The sequence below is a fragment of the Simochromis diagramma genome, unplaced genomic scaffold, assembly GCF_900408965.1.
Source record: "Simochromis diagramma unplaced genomic scaffold, fSimDia1.1 OVJJ01000664.1, whole genome shotgun sequence".
NCBI lineage: Eukaryota > Metazoa > Chordata > Actinopteri > Cichliformes > Cichlidae > Simochromis > Simochromis diagramma.
Genome location: NW_024387368.1, coordinates 1 through 18,707, shown reverse-complemented (window position 1 = coordinate 18,707; position 18,707 = coordinate 1). Strand labels below are relative to the sequence as shown.

General features: G+C 37.5%; 1 protein-coding gene and 1 long non-coding RNA gene across 6 annotated transcripts; one reads left to right on the top strand and one right to left on the bottom strand.

The window, feature by feature from the left end:
* Positions 1 to 2,121: 2,121 nt before the first annotated feature.
* LOC120718827 (desmocollin-3-like) lies at positions 2,122 to 18,701 on the top strand. 5 transcript variants are annotated; one of them, XM_040007540.1, is made up of 15 exons: positions 2,124 to 2,347; positions 3,656 to 3,694; positions 3,831 to 3,921; positions 4,028 to 4,236; positions 4,330 to 4,437; positions 4,604 to 4,753; positions 5,012 to 5,156; positions 5,245 to 5,399; positions 5,523 to 5,657; positions 5,813 to 5,998; positions 6,143 to 6,333; positions 8,773 to 8,856; positions 10,365 to 10,432; positions 10,600 to 10,715; positions 18,525 to 18,701. In XM_040007540.1, exons 1-15 carry the CDS (start codon positions 2,309 to 2,311, stop codon positions 18,534 to 18,536), a joined length of 1,728 nt encoding a protein of 575 aa, XP_039863474.1. In that variant the 5' UTR covers positions 2,124 to 2,308; the 3' UTR covers positions 18,537 to 18,701. The 5 variants fall into 5 exon arrangements, with proteins under 5 accessions (XP_039863477.1, XP_039863474.1, XP_039863473.1 ...); XM_040007539.1 differs by having other exon boundaries at positions 4,601 to 4,753; XM_040007543.1 differs by lacking the exon at positions 4,330 to 4,437 and having other exon boundaries at positions 2,122 to 2,347; positions 4,028 to 4,254; positions 4,601 to 4,753.
* LOC120718829 lies at positions 14,269 to 15,462 on the bottom strand. The gene is made up of 3 exons (XR_005692567.1): positions 15,410 to 15,462; positions 14,427 to 14,490; positions 14,269 to 14,347 (listed from the first exon to the last, which is right to left on the bottom strand). It is a non-coding gene; the product is annotated as an uncharacterized LOC120718829 (long non-coding RNA).
* Positions 18,702 to 18,707: the final 6 nt, after the last annotated feature.

Below are 18,707 nucleotides of genomic sequence, written 5' to 3'. Positions count from 1 at the left end.
AGTTGAAAAGGGAGGTGGAGATTCTCTCAGTTGAAATACATTATAATGTTTTGTTGAATAAACTTGAATATTTAAAAAAAAAAAGTTAGAAATGAGAAATATTCTACTCAGGAAACATGAGTAATAACTGTGGCATTCCTTTAATGCACTCTCTAACCTTGCTTGTTGCTTTTTGAGATTTAGACTACCTACCCCATGAAGTAAGATTCAAAAACACAGTGGTATATATATATAAAAAGAATTGTCATGCCCTGCATGTTTGTGTAGCAGACCCAAAAGCAAACACAGGAGAAATGAACTGATGATCAAACCATTATTACAGCTGATATTAAGAAAAAAAACCAGTAAAACAAGTGAAACTAAAGTGAAACCTATTCTGGCACTGAACTAAACAAACTATGAAGACAATGGCACAAGACATAAGATGAAAACTCAACAGGTGTATGTAAAACCGTGAAGTACTTCAAACATGACATGAGCATGAACCTGAACTGTTGAAAGGAAACACTCAGTGACCTGACTTGACATGGTGACATGACAAGGAGGAGAGGAAGACAGAGGACTTAAATATACAGGAGGGTAATGAGGGAAGTGGAAACACCTGAGGAAACACAGCTGACACAAATGAACATGACGCCACAGGGAAGCAAAACTAAACCCATTGAAAATAATTAAAAGAGAAAAACACTTGCAAAATACAACAGGAAACATAATGGAGACTTGACAACACAAGCTTAGAAAATGTAACACAGGGAGAGAATAACGCCCTGAGATAACTGAAAGTAAAAACACTGAGGACAAGACAGACTACATAGAGGAGAGGAAAAGACTCATATCAGGAGACATAGATGAAACAAAATCTAGAATGAAACTCAATTACTCCCTAACTGAATTATAACACAAGAACTTAATATAATCTCAATCTAACATCAGGAAATCAAAAATAAAAAAAATAACTCAAAACGCCTGGTCACAGTCCCGGCCACAGACAAAAATTCCAAAAAATAATAAATGTATATGGCTTGAGCCACCTGAGTATATTATATTATCAACATTTATATCCAGTCATGACAGCCATGATCACTTTCTAATGTCAGGCCTGATGTTGTGTGCCCTATAGGCATATTTTTCACAGCAAACTATACAATGGGTTGTTATATGTGGTATCACAAGTAACAAGCACAGCTTATGTCCCACCTAACAACATACAGATTAGTTTGTTTGTTTGTTTTTTGTAAATGCTGGCTTTATTGGCAATGAGAAGAGCTATGAAACACTGACTTATTTAAAACATTTTCCTAGGAAGTGCATAGATAGTGTTATCATTATTGACTTTCTTTTACTTTTTCCAGGTGGCAACAAGAAAAATTGTTTGTGACAACTGGTTCGGTCTAAGGTTAATTCTTGGTGGGGTTTAAGCAAAATCGTGGTGGTGATACTAGTGCTGGTTTGCTGGTTGGCCACAACTGTGAATCCTGGTAGATCTGTTGTATAATGATAATGGATTGGATTTATATAGCGCTTTTCTAGGCACCCAAAGCGCTTTACAATACCACTATTCATTCACTCTCACATTCATACACTGGTGGAGGCAAGCTACAGTTGTAGCCACAGCTGCCCTGGGGCAGACTGACAGAAGCGAGGGTGCCATATCGCGCCATCGGCCCCTCTGGCCAACACCAGTAGGCAAGTAGGGTAAAGTGTCTTGCCCAAGGACACAACGACCAGGACAGAGAGCCCAGGGATCGAACCGGTGACCTTCCGGTTACAGATGCAATTCCCAACCCCCTGAGCCACGGTCGCCCACACATTATTATTAGGAAACTGTATTAGTCCTGATGAGCAATGACTAATTCATTACTGCAGACAAGTCTTGACAAAAAAAGCAGACAGACCAGTATTTCTTCAAATACGTGTACCTGCAGCTGTAGTGTTATAAGAATATTGTTTATATTCTATATGCACAGATTTATATAAATAATGCTACATGGGGAAATAGTAAAGCATTTAGTCGTGGTTTAATGTCTTGCAGTAAAATAGACATGTTGCCCCTGCTGGTGGGGAAAAAAACGTGAATATCTGCAACTTTCAGGGAGCTTTCTCAGCAGACACCAGCGAACACAGCCCGAAGCTATTTCGCTTGTTTAAAATTCCACTTGGGTGTGCCGTCTGAGAAACACCTGTGTTTTTACATTGATAGAGAAGTGAAGCAATAGACAAGAGACAAAGCTCTTGAGTTAACACACTTACACTAACCAGACTCCCAACACTTTAACGCAGGACAAAGTCAGTCTTTTTTTTTCCAAAGATGGGGAAACTTTTGATTTCCTCCACCTACCTAATGCTGGTAAGTGCTCCTAGTTTGGTTTTATAGCACTCCTACATGATTGATACATGTTTACTTTCTGTCACTTTTGTCTGCCAGGAAGTATTAAAATATTTAAAGGTGACAAGTCAGTTTGAAACTCACTTTCACCTTTAATGCACTCTCTAACCTTGCTTGTTGCTATTTGAGATTTAGACTACCTGTGCTGTGAAGTAAGATTCACAACCACAGTGGTATAACAAAAAGTCCCAGAAAAAACAAAATTGTCACGGCCGTCATGGCCGGTGTGTTTGTGGAGCAGACCCAAAAGCAAGCATAGGAGAAATAAACTGATGATCAAACAAAAAGTGAGCCTTTATTACGGCTGATAAAAAAAAGAAAAAACAAAACAGAAAAACAAGGCGAGACCAAACAAAAGTGAAACCTAATCTGGGACTGAACTAAACAAACTATGGAGACAATGACACGAGACATAAGATGAAACCTGAACAGGTGAATGAAAAACCTTGAACGTGAAGTACTTCAAACATGACATGAGCATGAACCTGAACTGCTGAAAGCAAACACTCAGTGGCCTGTCATTGTCGTCATAGTTTGTTTAGTTCAGTCCCATTTTAGGTTTCACTTATGTCATTCTTTTCAGCATAACCTCACATGTGTGAATTTACAGTTATGTTTTCATTTTGACATACTGTATTAGCACAACTGATCTAAAGTCAGACAAAAAAGAAACTCTGATTAGAAAAAGGTACATTTTTTACTGTAACAACCCCATATACACACTCCAAACACGCTAAATCTCTCACAAACTCTCTCTCTCTCACACCATCACTCCTTAAATTCCCCCCTCTTTCTAAACATCCAAATGTCATGTTGCCATAACATTTTTTGATTGGTCAACATTTTACATATTTCCACCAGTTCTTTGTTTTGTTTCTTTTTTTATGCTCATAAGCTGAGAGTGCTTGCTAGAGCTGTCCTTAGACATTAAAGGTGAGGAAAAGATGCCACGTATATATTGTTTATCATGACTCTGGTTTTACGTGGCCTATCAACACAACTGAAAAACTGTTATATATCATCTTCTTGCTTGTCATCTTGAAGTAGTCATGTGATTGGTTTACCACGACTACTTTATTTATCCTCAGTCAAACAGCAGCACTCATGCGATAGTGGGGTGTGCCGTCTGAGAAACGCCTGCCTTTTTACATTGATAGAGAAGTGAAGCAATAGACAAGAGAAGAAGCTCTTGAGTTAACACACTTACACTAACCAGACTCCCAACACTTTGACGCAGGACAAAGTCAGTCTCTTTTTTTTTTTTCTAAGATGGGGAACATTTTGATTTCCTCCACCTACCTAATGCTGGTAAGTGCTCCTAGTTTGTTTTTAGAGCACTCCTACATGATTGATACATGTTTACTTTCTGTCACTTTTGTCATGCCAAGAAGTATTAAAACATTTAAACATGACAAGTCAGTTTGAAACTCACTTTCACCTCCAGATCCTGTCCTGTGTGGAGTCGTGCTTTCTGCTGAGATCTCTCTACGTAATTGTACCTGAAATAATTCCACCTGGATACCAAGTAGCAAAAGGTGCCGCTCTGTGTATTTGTGTTATTCCTTCTGTGTGAAAAAGTGTTGTAAGCCAAATGTTTTGTGTTTTATGGCTCTTTTTATCTTTCACTTTCTCGCTTTTCAGTTGAAACCGTCGGCTGTGATGCAAAATCAGTGCAGTTAACTGTGAAGGACCCGAGTTTCACAATAAAAAGTGACGGAGCAGTCGTAGCTTTAACGTCTGTCTCAGTGGGAGAAGGAGGACGGATATTTTCTGTGTCTGCTCAGGACAAGAGTGGACGGGAAAGAAAGATGGAAGTTCACCTTGTCCGCAGTACAATGCCGAAAAGACATGTAAGGCAACTGCATATTGTGAGTCGTTTATACAGCTCAGCAGGAACAGTGCATCTTTTTTCTAACATGTCCAAACTTGTTGGAATGTCATAGCGACGAGGCCGAGGTTCCCTGAACCGCTCTAAAAGATGTTTTCGTGTTCTCCCGTGGCAAACGATAGTGGAGAATTATGAAGGGAGCTATCCAAAACTAATTGAAAGGGTGAATTTAATGTTTAATTTTTATCATTTATGATCACTGTCGTATACAAATGTTTATTGTCAATACACATCAGATTGTAAAGATTGTAAACACTTTATGAATAACAGAATCCTTTTTTTTTCTTTTACTTAATATGTATCATTTTATTTGGTTTCTGCTGTAGCTGGGGTCATATCCCTCAGACAGACGTTATTGGTACTTTATTGAAGGAGAAGGAGTCGATACGTATCCAACTGGAGTGTTCAGTATGGACACAGACACGGGGGATCTGTTCTTGCTCAAAGCAGTGGATCGTGAGGAGTTCCCAGAATATGATGTGAGTGTGAAGATGACGCTGGTTTAGAAGATTTGTAAAGAGTTCCAATAATGTTCCACAGTCATCTTTAAGGAGTGATTTATCAATCATTCAAATAGCTACAGAGTATTTGTTCCTCTACTGAGCATGTTTGTTTATTTATTTTTTCATTCAAACCTGGAACTGGCACAGTTCACATATGGAGTCTTGTTATGTTCCTGACTCTCCTTTCTATATTTGTGTGCATTAACCTAGTCAAACGTTTGTTTGTTTTTATAGATTTTGATGATTGTTTTTGACAGGCATACTAATGCGGAGCTAGATGAGAAAATACCCCTGAGAGTGATTGTAGATGATGTCAATGATAATGCTCCAGAGTTCGTAGGTCCTTTACACTTTACAGTTCCTGAGCACTGTAGTGCAGGTGAGAAAGACAACATACAGTAATAGTTGATTCTGTGGTATTTGACTTTCAGTGCAGTTGCTCTAAATGATTATGGGTTACAATACAGGGACTGTGGTGGGAGTAGTGAGTGCAACTGACAGAGACCAAATTGGCACCGACCATGTGAAGATTGAATATACACTCGTATCTGGATCAGACATGTTTACCATTCATCCAGAAACAGGTGTCATCACAACAACAACCAACACCCTAGACAGAGAGGTGAGCACTGCCTCTGCATCAGTGATACCTGTGAACTTTAATTGAAAATAGCATTGAAATCAATGATGCAAGTGCTTTACAACATATTTTTATTATAATACTTTTCTAACATTTCTTTTAAAGTTAAAAGACAACCATGTGGTGACTGTAAAAATCCAGGATATGAATGGTGCACCAAATGGTCTGTTTGCCACATCGACAGCAACAATTGCTCTGAGTGATATTAATGACAATCCACCAACCTTCATGAAATCATCTGTAAGTGTTTGAAAGAACCGTCAGTTTCTAATTTGGCTGAATAACTGAAGTCATATTCATTGATTTTGGGGTTTTTTTTCTACTTATTTCACCAAAATACTTTTTACCAACATAATTAAACAGCAATTAACCCCCTCTGCTTTTTTTTCTTGTAGTATAATATCACTGTGCAAGAAGATGAAAGTGAAAAACTTCTACTTCGAATTCCTGTTCAAGATAAAGATTTGATAAACACATCGAACTGGATGTCAAAGTTTGTCATTACCAAAGGAAATGAAAATGGAAATTTCAGGATTGTTACTGACCCCCAAACAAACGAAGGGCTTTTGTACATCTCAAAGGTGAGACTGGATTATTATTCAATTCATTATTATCATTTAGTTATGTTGATGGAAGCATTTTGCATGGATCACATCTAATGCAAAGTCAGCCTATATACAACTTATTTATATTCATAAACTTTAAAATGTCTTTCTTTTTTCCAGCCATTGGATTATGAGAAGACCAACGATGTCCAGCTTCAGATCACTGCACAAAATGTAGCATCACTGAATGGCAGCAGTGCCACGTGGCAGTCCATCCCTGTGAATGTCAATGTTGAAAAAGTGGATGCAGTCAGGGCTGGACTGGGACAAAAGATCGGCCTGGGCATTTTGACCAGAGACCCGCCCACCAGGTATTATCGGAAAAGCAATAAAGCCTGTGAATGAAAACAAACGCTGTTGTGACAGTGATGTACAGTCTTGTTGGTATATATGCAGGATTTCTATACATGTTACATCAGATAAAAACTTTGGTTGTAAGATTCAGACAATTATTTAATAACAGCCAGACATTTTAAATGAAAATAAGAAAGAAAAGTATTTCTTTGTGCCCCCCTCTCCCTGTTAATGCCCTACCTGGCCCCCTGGCAAAACTTTGCTAGATCCACCCCTGCACAGTTAAATTCAAATTTCAAATTCAAATTCAAATTTTATTTGTCACACACACACAAACCATACACAGTATGACATGGGGGTGAAATGCTTGTAGCTGTACAATGCCCGACCATTAAATGACAGAAGAAAAGTTTTACAATATTTACAATTTACAGTTTACTACAAAAATTTACAAATTAACTTAGGAATTTACAGTAAAGAGTGTGCAAATAGTAAAGAGTGTGCAAATAGTAAAGAGTGTGCAAATAGTTAGCAGCTGTCAGCTACTTAGAAAAGGATCCTGGGGTTATTTGTCTCTCAGAAACAGTTCATAACTTCCTTTCAACTCATTCATGTCACCTAAAATGTAAACCTGTTTCTCCATCACCTGTTCAGCTCTGATGATTCAGTAAGGACATCTCCTGGTTTCACCTTCATGCTTCCCTCTCACCAAACTGATATCATGACCAGCAGCTTTTACAGCTGTTGGCTCCAGCAAATATCAGCTGATACTAGAAATCAATATTAAATAAATTCTAACAACAGCTCATCAAGCTTAAACCTGCTGCTGTTGTTTAGCGTGACATCTGCCGGTTTCCCCTTTCTGGTGCAAATTGGGCGATAAACAAGAGAGACGGGACTTCAAACCATTCAAAATCACAAAGCTAAAAAAAAACAATCAATATACCTACAATATTGATCAGTTTCCCTGCATGCAGTCGATCTAGGGCCGTTTCTTCTATTAAATTCAATTCTTCTATTAAAACACTAAAAAAGTCCAACGACACACATTAAAAATGGGCACCTACAATAACAAATGATCCAAACAAAATGGCAAAAGACTTACCAACAGTATACCCCATGGCTATTCAACTACGAAGTTAGTTTGGCCAGATTTTTCAAACCGAGGAATTTATCTGGGCCAGATATTTTTTTTGAAGCCAGTAAGCAGCAGATCATGATCAATTTCAAACCCACACAACTGTATTGAAAAACAAGTATTTTTTTTATTCCTATTCACCTGTAAATCTGGTGACCCTCTCACAAATGCACACCAAAAGGTCCATTTTAAAAAAAGGGAGCTATAACTAAACTATTTTTTGCACATTTGAAATAATAATAATAATAATAATAACAAAAAAACATTTTGATAATTCCCTTTCAAATTAAAATAAATATTTCTTTTTTTTTTTTTTTTTTTTTTTAATTTTTTTTTAATTTTAATTTAAAAAAAAAAATTAAAATAAATATTTCGCTGATCACTCACTTTTCCTGCCATGGATGGAGCCCCATCCGTCACAAGTATACAGACACGCTTCATATCCAGACCATTTTCCTCAAAAAGAGCTGAAATCTTCTCAAACATTATTTCGCCAGCTGTGTGTCCCTCTAACGGTAGCAAGCCGAGCAATTTCCCATCCAAAAAACGGACATATACGCACAACTGTGCATTATCAGTTCTGTCAGTGATCTCCTGCTATAGACATTACATCAGTTTTCTTCAGGTCATCTAACAGCATTTCAAACTCGTCTGATGCCAGAACTTCAACTCTACGAATATTTGAACTGTCTGACAGGGGTACATTTTTAATAGCAGATGTCACACTTACTTTAATTTTTTCATCACTTTTCACCGCATCCACCACGGCCAGCATGCAGTATTTCGCTGTTTCAGAATCTGTGAAAGGCCTTTTCTTCTTCGCCAAGAAGCAAACACGAAGGGAAGCTGCTGCAGCTCTCTCTTGGGCTGTACAGGACCCTCACCATGGTAGTACAACTCTGGTTGTAAGATTATTAAACTCGGTAAAATGAATAAGTATTTGTCAGTCCAGGCAGGGTTAAACCGACAGTTTTCATTGTCAATTTTGCGCTTTTGGTGTGAGAAAGATATGCTGTTGTCGCATCATATATTACGATGATTGTTTAATATGTTTACATCACGGTGCATTGTGGGTTAAATATTGCTAGGCTACTAGGAGTGTTGCATTCACAGTCTACACTACGCTGTAGGAATTTTTAATTATTTTTTTTTAATTAACTAATTTTTTGCGTTTTCTCTGTGTTTCTGCCAGGACCACAGGCAGGGCCACTCGCAGGTTGCTTCTGGGCCGCATTTGGCCCGCGGGCCGCCATTTGAATAGGCTTGGTATACCCACTCACACCCAAGTGAATTAATCGCCTCTGTTTTTTTTCCACAGAAGAGCACTGACTTCACCGCACACACCCACTACCTTTTCACAGCTCTTCAGCCAATCACCTGGCAGAGAGCAACAAACTGCCAGGTGACACTTGTTACTAGTGATGTGCGGATCGATCCTGAAATATCGATTCCTCCGATACCAATCATTTATGTTCTAGAATCGATTCTCACATTACAATATCGATATTTTAGTAATTTAGAGTAAATTTGTAGTTTACCATTAACAGGAACACAGTGGAAAGAAACTATAACATTCGGGTTGTCTACATTCAAAGGAACTACTTCCTCTTCCGCCTTTCATAGTCATGTGCGAAATACGGCTGTATAAATGTCTCGCCGCCCCTTGGCGCGCGCACTCACAACAATGGCTGAGCGTAATTGTGCAGACGTATTTTACCTCCACAAACAGCTGAGACGTGGTTTGCAATACATGTGGCAAAAAAGTGAGGTGTTGTGGCCATACTAGGGAGACATTCAAAAGGGGTGTTGGGGGGGGGGAGATAAATACATTTTACAGGGTTTATTTATAGGATAAAATACGTTAAATGTCACCGTTATTATTGGCCGGCCCGGAAACAGCGGGGGTGTCCAAATTCAGAGGCTGCTTCCACCTGAGGACCCGGCCTTCGCGGTCTAAAGAAAGCCGGGTAGTACGTCACAGGCTCCCTCAGTGGAGTGAAACTCTGCCATCTGCTCCTTGCTTTCTAAATATAACAGGGCGCTGGCGTAAACTCTCGACCGTCTCACACTTTATTTAATCAGTTTTCTGTTTGACGTTTATTCAGCTGTGTGAAAACCCCGGAGGAACCCTCCCGAGGGATTAATAAAATTTAATTTAATCTAATCTAATAACTTTAATCTCAGCCAAACCGATTTACCCACGAACAAATAAAACACTGAAAAAGCCAAACAATAACATTTTTAAGTTATCAAAGTGACTTATATATGATGTTTAACCCGAGTAGCGAAAGACCGCGGGGGTTTGAAAACGATGCGTCGGTCGGCTCAGATATTTGAAGTTTACACAGCTACATTCTCACCTGAAAATATGTTAAACGTTTTTTTGCGACCCAGAAAGAGAAAATCTGGAGGGTTGGCATGTATGGTTGTGGATACACCACTAACCTTGTCAAACACCTCAGAGTAAATCATATCACAGAATATGACGAGCGTATGTTGAGACGAACTGAAGAGGAGGACAGGGACAGGTGCTGCTAGGGCAAGACAGACGTCTCTCATGGAGTCCTTTAGTGCTGCAGGCAGGCAAAGTGTTCAAATAGGCACAACTTCAGATTTTTTATTTCTATATGATTAACTCTGCATTATTAAGTGATAAGAACAAGTAATCTGATGTCCTGTAATCATTATGATGCTATAATTTGAGATACAATAAATAAAATAAGTTTTTGTACAAAGTATCGGTATCAGATCAGTATCGTCGATACCACCCTGAATATTACTTGGTATCAGATCGGAAAGGAAATCAGTGGTATCGCACATCACTACTTGTTACATATGGATTCAGGGTAAGATGGGGTGTGGTTGCTTTCTGGACACTTGGAAAAATGACTGATTCACCTTTTCCTGCAGGTCTGTGTCCTTCGGACTACTGGGAATTATGACTATACTGTGTCCTGTGATCCTCCTCCTACTGCTTTGTGAGTCTCCCACTGTGATTAAGTTGTAAGGGTTAGATGGGGGTTCTCTTGTAGTTTGCTCATTGCATATTAGGAAGTGAACAATGCTGCATAAAATAGTGTAGGTATACCACACATAAAAGCACTCTGTGAGCTCTGATTTTGAATATGCCTGCTTTTTGTTGCAGTCCTGGTCCTTGTATTTTTCTGTCTAAAAAAGAGAGAGAAATTGCAGCTTCATGACTCTGGAGACATTGGAGGAATCCCACTCAAATCTAACACGGAAGTCCCAGAGGACAGCATGGTAAGGATAGTAATGTGTAACCAATGTCTCCGTTTCCAGGTCTTCTAAAAAAACACACACATTTACTTTGTTTTGCCTCCTTTGTTTTACAAGGAAAATCTTCTTGAAAAATGGGTTTAAAAACATAAACAACTATGGGATATCACTCTAAGAAATAAAATGTTGGATTTAATTGACAAAGTTAAGGCAATCTTTTCCACAAAACCTGGTCAATTAAACATAAATCAATATGGTTGTTATCTGCAATTTCAATAGTGATGTATATCAGAAGTGAAATTGTTCTATAAAAGCAACAGCTTTCCTTTCATTGTTACTATTTAACACCATTAATTAGAATTTAAACACTTTGTTCATTTTATTAACTGTATTGCTTTAGGTTCAATTGACAATATTAATTTGAATTTAATGGCATCATTTAGATTGTGTTTTGGACCTAATTAATTTGATTAATTATGATGTAATTAATAGTTTCATCTATATGCTAAATGTTTAGGTATCAACAAAACAAGTCTAGAAAGGTTCCTGAGTTGTCATCTATACATTGTAATTAGGTGTTTGGACCTTTCAGAAGTCTTCAGCAAAGGTCTGACACTTAACTACAGAGTACAGGTGACAACTCAAGAACCTTTTTACACTTGCTCACGAGTTACCATTTATAACATTCAAGATCCTTGCACTTCAATAGAAAACTCTTACACCAAAGCTTACATAAAGTGTAAATGCAAAAAGGGTGCTGCATCAACAACTTTATTTACGGTGAGCCTTAACAAGGCAAAGCTTCTACAGGGAACAACATCGCGTAAGGCAATATTAAATGCTTAAAGTGCATGACCAAAACTTAAACATTGGAAACAACTTTCCGAGTTTCAACAAAGTGACATTGTAGTGTGCCGTAAGATGTCAAATTCAATACAACTTGTGATTATAGTCAGTACTGCAGATTTACCACAGCAACTTAAAAATCACTGTATAATGCAATTACAGAAAATACTTAAGTGACACAAAAGGTAAAAACGATTTAGTCCCAGTTACAAAAATCTGATTCAGAATTACAAGTTTCTATTATATAATAAATTTTACAATAAAAAAAAATGCATATAGCAAATCTCAAAATATTCTTAATTAAATGCTAAGACCAAAAATCCAGTACTTAACTTGAGTACAGGTGACAACCTTAGAACCTTTTCACATTTGTTTGCACATACACTTTAACATTTATAACACTCAAGATCCTTGACCTACAATGGAAACCTGGTACACGAGAACTAATATGAAGTGTAAATACAAAAAAAATTGTGTTGCTTTAACAACTTGAACAAAAGCCTTCAACGAGGCAAAGCTTAAACAGGGAAACAACACTGCATAATGCAACATTAAATGAAGTGTGTAAAATAAAATGTAAACATCTGAAACAACTTCCCAGTTTCAACTAAGTGACAGTGTAGTGAGGAGTAGGATGTCAAACCTGACAGAATGATTTCAGGATCTACAGTTGTAGGTCTGCAATGGCTACAGTCTGCAGAATTACCACAGCAACTCAAACTAAAGAAAATGTTGTGAAACAAGAAAATATATCCATCTGCGTAATTTTGTCCCCAGTTCCAAAAACTCAGTTTCTGAATTATGTTTTCTTTTCCACAATCAAAAGAAAAATGGCATTCAGTAAATCTCTTAAATATTAAAAGCTATGACAAAATATTTACAAACAAGGATCAACACATATATATATATTTATAAACTTTTAAACAGTGAAACAGAGCACTTATTTTGGGAGACATTTTGATCTAGAAGAGTCATTGCGTCTCCTTTTGGCAGAGTTTGTTCTTCAGCACTTGTATTTTGTTAGACAGTTTTTTGTCTTCCAGTCCCATGAGCACCTTCTGGAAGAACTCAAATGTGTAGCGAAGTGGCTTTGGGTAACTCAGATTGAGGCAGTAAATTAGCCCAAACAAAAGTGCACACCCGCTCGCCACATCGTGAAGATCCTGCAAGACGGTGCATCTCTCGATAATGATGCCAACATCTTCAAGGGAGTCATCAGGCTGTGCTCCTTCATCTGCAGACTCCTCCTTCCTTTATAAACACCCAAATCCATCCTCTTGAGCTCTTCAGCTTCCATCACGTTGAAAGCCTGAAAAGGACAGAAATATTTTAAATCAGTTGTATTTTGGTCATCGCATCATCTATCTATTCGCTCCATTTGAGTTAAAATGGTCCACACTATCCTAATTACACATATCCCTGAATGAGACTGAGGAGAACAGACCAAAGAAAAATGTGGATTCAAGACTATCACCAAATAAAGACCAAGAAGAAGATACATGAAACATGGACAGAGGGCAGAAGGAGTATGCATTAATAATATTATCAATATTCTGCTGACCAGGGTCATTTTCTTTAGTTTCGCATAAAACAATGTAAGTGAATGGAAACAAAATCCTAGTATTTCCCATGCACTTTATTGTTGTAAGCTAATTTAAAGAAAACTGATTGCTGCCGGAACAGGAGAATGCCTGGGCTTGTTTAGAAAATACATTTTTCAACTTACAAAACTCTGGGAATTATGACAGTCAAAATTTTACTGAGGGGTGGAATATCTCTTTAAAAATAAACTTACCATGTACTCTTTGATGAGATTTTCAGGGTTCTCATTCAGGTATATAATCACAGCTTTAAGGATGCATTCACGCTTCACTTCGATTCGGGAACTCTAAACAAAACAACACATGCAGCGCAATTACTTTTTTGAAGTTTTTAGAGACCCCCACAGAACTTAAGTCAATTTTTATTGTTGTTTAACCAATTCATAATTGTTTCTAAGTCATTTTAACATGCTTTTTGCAAGCAAGTAGTATTTTGTGTTAGAGAATGAGAAGCTTACCAATTCATTCCCATAAAGATTATAAGTTATGAGTCCAACACTGATTGCGATACATTGGGTCGCGGAAAATGCAGCTTTAGCGTGGTGTACCACCGAAAGAAGGAAGAAAAGTGTTGTTGCATAGGAGTGCTGTTCAAAGAAATCAAAAACATTTTGATAGAGATTTCCAAAAATTAATGACAAAAACTACACACTGTCACGTTAATATGAGGTATGCGGGCTACCACCACATTTGCAGTATTTATACCAAGTTTGAGTGAAAAAAAATAATCTATTGTGTTACTGAGTTGTGGCGAATGTGAAATGTTGTCTGCCTTTGTTTTTTCTCAGTGTAGCTAATTATTCCTTTGGACAATTAATGAGTAACAAAAAAAAAGAAAAAAGCTACAATGCCAGCAACGGCACTTATGGCCTCTAGGGGCATGAGTTACTTGGTCCTGACACAAAGCAGAACTAAGTCCAGAATATAAGCCAAAAGCGAGATGAGAAGTATAACGCAGGAGAGAACAAGCATAAATGACCCAAGAAAGTTAAAAATACAGGTTAATAACCAGACCTGAGATCAACCTGCAACTAATCTATTAGTTACAGAACATTATAACAAGATAGAATACCTGTGAAATTGCAGATACGCTGCTGTGATCCGCCGCGCTGTTTCCCCTCCTTTTTTTCGTAGAATCTTCATCAACTGGTCAGAGTACTGGTCAAGACTGCTCATGAATGTGGACAGCAGTGGAACTGTGGTGATAACCTAAAAGACCAAATAAGAGAATTCAAAATGTAAAATTGCGTATTAAGGAAAAAGTAAATAATATGAAAGCATTAGGTACCTTCAACATGCACTTTTGGAGCACAGCTCAAATCTCCGCAGCTCCAAATTCCACAACCAGCAACCTGAGAGAAAAAGAAAAACAGAAAAAATTAATCGTGTACAGTGAGACACATGCAAAGGGGTAGCACAGAGATGGTCAAAACTTAAGAACACTCCTGTTTCTTTTAAAATGTATTAATAATACAAGTTAAAATTTCAAATGCTCCAAAATTTCTATTACTCATTTCATAAATCTTTTCCTGTGAGCACATTTACCATTATATACCGGAGCAGCCCAGTCTGTGAGCGTGACCCACTTGCCCCCAAAAATAAAATCAAGTATACTGCGTGGTTAGTGCTCCGTTTGTGTCGGTTTGTTGCTGGTAAAATCATCGTTTGTATCGCTAGGGTGTCAAAGATATTACACTTTTATTTAATAGGTCATTCAGAGTTCACCCCCCCAAGCAACACGAAAATGGCCCAAAATAGGTCAAAACATGCCACAAAATGCTCGGGTGGGAGAGAGCGTTTCCTACGACGTCTACATCACCCGGACGCTCACTCGCGCCCGTAAGCACGGGGAGCGTGCTTACGGGCGCCCTTGACGTCACCGCGAAAAAGTAAAACATTAATAACTGGTTAACCGTAGCAGCACAAATGTTAATTTTAACGGCACAACAAGCACTAACCAAGCAGAGCATTTTGTGGCATGTTTTGGCCTATTTTTGACTGTTGTCGTTTCGTTCGGGCTAACGTTCTCCTAACTTGATAGTGCAATAAAATAAGTGTGCTATTCGGAGTTCGAATGAAATTTTAAACGCAGATGGGACAATATTCAGATGTGCAGTAACGTCGAATATGCAAATGAATGTTTCCAATGCTAGCAAAATGCTACAACCTACAGAACACATACTGCCCACATATTTACCGGAAAAATATACGCCATATATTATCACAAAGTACTAGTTAAATTATATTCTATTAAAAATAGGAAGGAATTACCTTAACTCCAACGGATTAATCTCTCTTTCCAGACATGTGGCCAAAGCACACTGTGGCGTAGATGAAGAAGGTCAATGCCTATGCGCGAAAGATTTTTTTTTTTCATTCTCTGCGCAATGCTCAGAAAGGATGTGGAAAGGGCTCTTTGGATTTAATTAAATGTGTTCAATAAATTGGAAATATCAATATTATTTAACATTAAAACGGTATAGAATTAATTAAATCAAATTTAAAAATATTAATTACACCCATAAGATTAACAATTTTAAGTATATTGAACATAAAACTAAGAATTAATTTTTAAAAAGCCCATGTTTCATTTCTTAGAGTGTACTGTTTGTTCATGATTTGGACAGGGGGAACAAATTATGGAATTATATATGTATATCTATTAAATATATCATTATATATCTTTTCCATGTGGCTTATTATATCTCCAAAAGTATTACAAATTATCTCCAAAATTTCAGGAGTAGTTACGTTTAGTTACATTTCATTTATATAATTTTTCAAGGGATCTTATATCTGTTTTCACTCTTGTATGCTTTTCATACAAGTTTCACACAAGACAGATACAAACTTTACAAGAAGCCCCATCAATAACCTGTCAGTTATGCTAGCAGTGTCCAAGCATTCTTTTTTTTTTTTTTTTTTTTTTTTTTTTTTTTTTTTCTTTTCATACCACGCACCCCTGCAGTGGCTCTTGGGAACCTCTGTTCTTTATAATTGGGAATCAAATGGCCACTATCTACATCATGCAATGTTGTTTATTATTACAAACATATTATTTGTTTGTTTTTGATACATCCAACAAAAATGTCTTGTGGCAGACCTTTGCAAAAAAATTCAAAAATAAAATAGGCAGAAGTTTCTTTTTCTGCAGTAAATAAATGTCTGTGAATGTCTGTAAAAGATATTATTTCTCTAACTTGTTGGTGATCTGTTTGCTCGATGTGTTTTATATATATATATATATATATATATATATAATTTTATTTTAGGGGTGCAACAATACTCATATCGATATTGAACCGTTCAATACAGTGCTTTCGGTTCGGTACGCATATGTATCGCACAATACAAAATTTTTAATTTATTTTATCAACTTTCCTTCTGACGATGCTGTCTGTGTTGAGAGCTCAGTGGATCTGCGCTCGACAGTGCAGCCTAGGCGGAGTAGTCGAACGCAGATTCACTGAGTGCAGGGCAGCTAGCAGACAGAAGTTAATCTCCCTTGCAAACATGCAAATTGAACCTCCTCCACCCTCATTCAGATGTGGTGTTTGGAACTATTTTGGTCTTCATGTGACATATGACCAGTGTTGGTCAAGTTACTTGAAAAAAGTAATCAGTAACTAATTACTGATTACTTCCCCAAAAAAGTAATCCCGTTACTTTACTGATTACTTATTTTCAAAAGTAATTAATTACTTAGTTACTTAGTTACTTTTTAAAAACACGATTTACAACCTGAAGAGGTGATAAAGCGATAGATCTTTCAGCCCAATTCTACTTTTTCTACATAATCCATCATATAAAATGTAATCAAATGGAAAAGTCTATTTTTTAACTTGTTTTATCAGTTTTAATCTTTTAACTTTATGCATCAAGCAAAAATGAAATTATATGCAACATTCTCTGACTTGAATAAATTAGTTTAACATTTAAACCTATTTTCTACACATTCCAGCACATAATTTTTTTTTTTTGCGTTTACACTCAGTCTTTCAAATAGATGCAAGTAAAACACAGCAGAAAATAAATAAAGTCAAAGACTCAGCGGTCCTGTTGCTCTATTTTCACCTGTAAAGCAGGACTGCGGTAGGCGGAGGTTTACCCTGGTGCAGGTGTGCCACGGTCAGTTGAAGAATCCGCGAGTTACTCTGTGAGTTTCCCATTACGTCGTTGCGTACTCGGTGCTTGCTCGGAAGTTTAGGGGTTTTTTTTCGCTGTAAAAAGAAGTTTTCTTCCCACGCACGATGGAAGCTAATGTTTTTGTCACTTTTTATGGACTCAAACTCAAAGTAAGGTCAGTACTTCCACGCTTTAAACGCTGCACGCTCATACTCTCTCTCGCACTCGATATATGATCCATTGTTGATCTGCACACAGCTGTTGTCACTAACGGCGTACTCGCTTACGTCACTGTCGTGAGACATTCTCGCAAAAAAATCACGGTTTTAGTAACGCAGTAACGCAGCGTTCCTACGGGAAAGTAACGGTAATCTAATTACCGTTTTTGCAATAGTAATCCCTTACTTTACTCGTTACTTGAAAAAAGTAATCAGATTACAGTAACGCGTTACAAGTAACGCGTTACTGCCCATCTCTGCATATGACCCTGAAGGTAAGCGCGTCATGGACTAAAGTAAAACAGTATGTTGGATGTGCCACGCAATGCTCAATTACATGGGTGGGAGCTAGTGTGTTAGCGCAGTTAGCTCATTAACGTGTGTTGACGCCGTCCAGCCCCACGCACGGGCGATCCGGTAGCTCGTTAACAGAGATTTGCCATGTTGTGGCGTTAACGTCATTTCAGATTAACGCTGACAGCACTAGTGTGAACACAACGAATATGACTGCACATTTACTCTGACATCATCCTAGTGCAAAGACAAGTGGAAGCAGACAAAAACAACAAGCACGCATGCTACAAACTTTACCCGAGTCATTTAGACAGCCGTTAGCACATGATTCTCCTCATGGGGACCTGATATGTTTAATATGCTGCTGAGAGTATAGCCCAGAAGAAGCGTATAGTATAGCTTTTATTTTGGAAAGAGCCATTTCTCTGTAATAAACTCTCTTTTCCAAAGATGAATGTTTTCTCGATGAGATAGATTAATTTTTTTTTTATTACTTTGTTGTTTCAGCAACATTAAATTTAAAAACTGTACTTTTGAGTTAAAATATATATTTATAATTTTAATAAATGACAAATTAAAAAGGCATGAACATTTTTTTTTTTTTGTATCAAAAAAATATCGAACCGTGACACCAAAGTATCGAACCGAACCGTGAATTTTGTGTATCGTTGCACCCCTAATATATATGTGACCTTCAGTCATGTCCTCAGCAGCTTTGAAAGTGTTGTATGCTTCCTCCTATTATCCAGGCTTGGGAGTAATAACAGGGAATAATAACAAACTACCTGTGTCTTCCAAATGGGAACAGAAGAGGATGGGCAGCATTTAGGGGACGTGGCTCTGTAGCTGACTCAGAGGTCACTGTCTGAACGCTTGGCTTGTTACTGGGGTAACAATGTAAAAACAGAGCAATCAAGTGGTGCAGGTTTGTA

Excerpts from the sequence above, each read along its gene's own strand:
- LOC120718827 (XM_040007539.1), top strand. The coding sequence starts at position 2,309 with ATGGGGAAACTTTTGATTTCCTCCACCTACCTAATGCTG. Across the intron at positions 4,237-4,329 it reads GTACAATGCCGAAAAGACAT|CGACGAGGCCGAGGTTCCCT; the intron begins GTAAGGCAACTG and ends GGAATGTCATAG. Across the intron at positions 5,400-5,522 it reads CCAACACCCTAGACAGAGAG|TTAAAAGACAACCATGTGGT; the intron begins GTGAGCACTGCC and ends TTTCTTTTAAAG.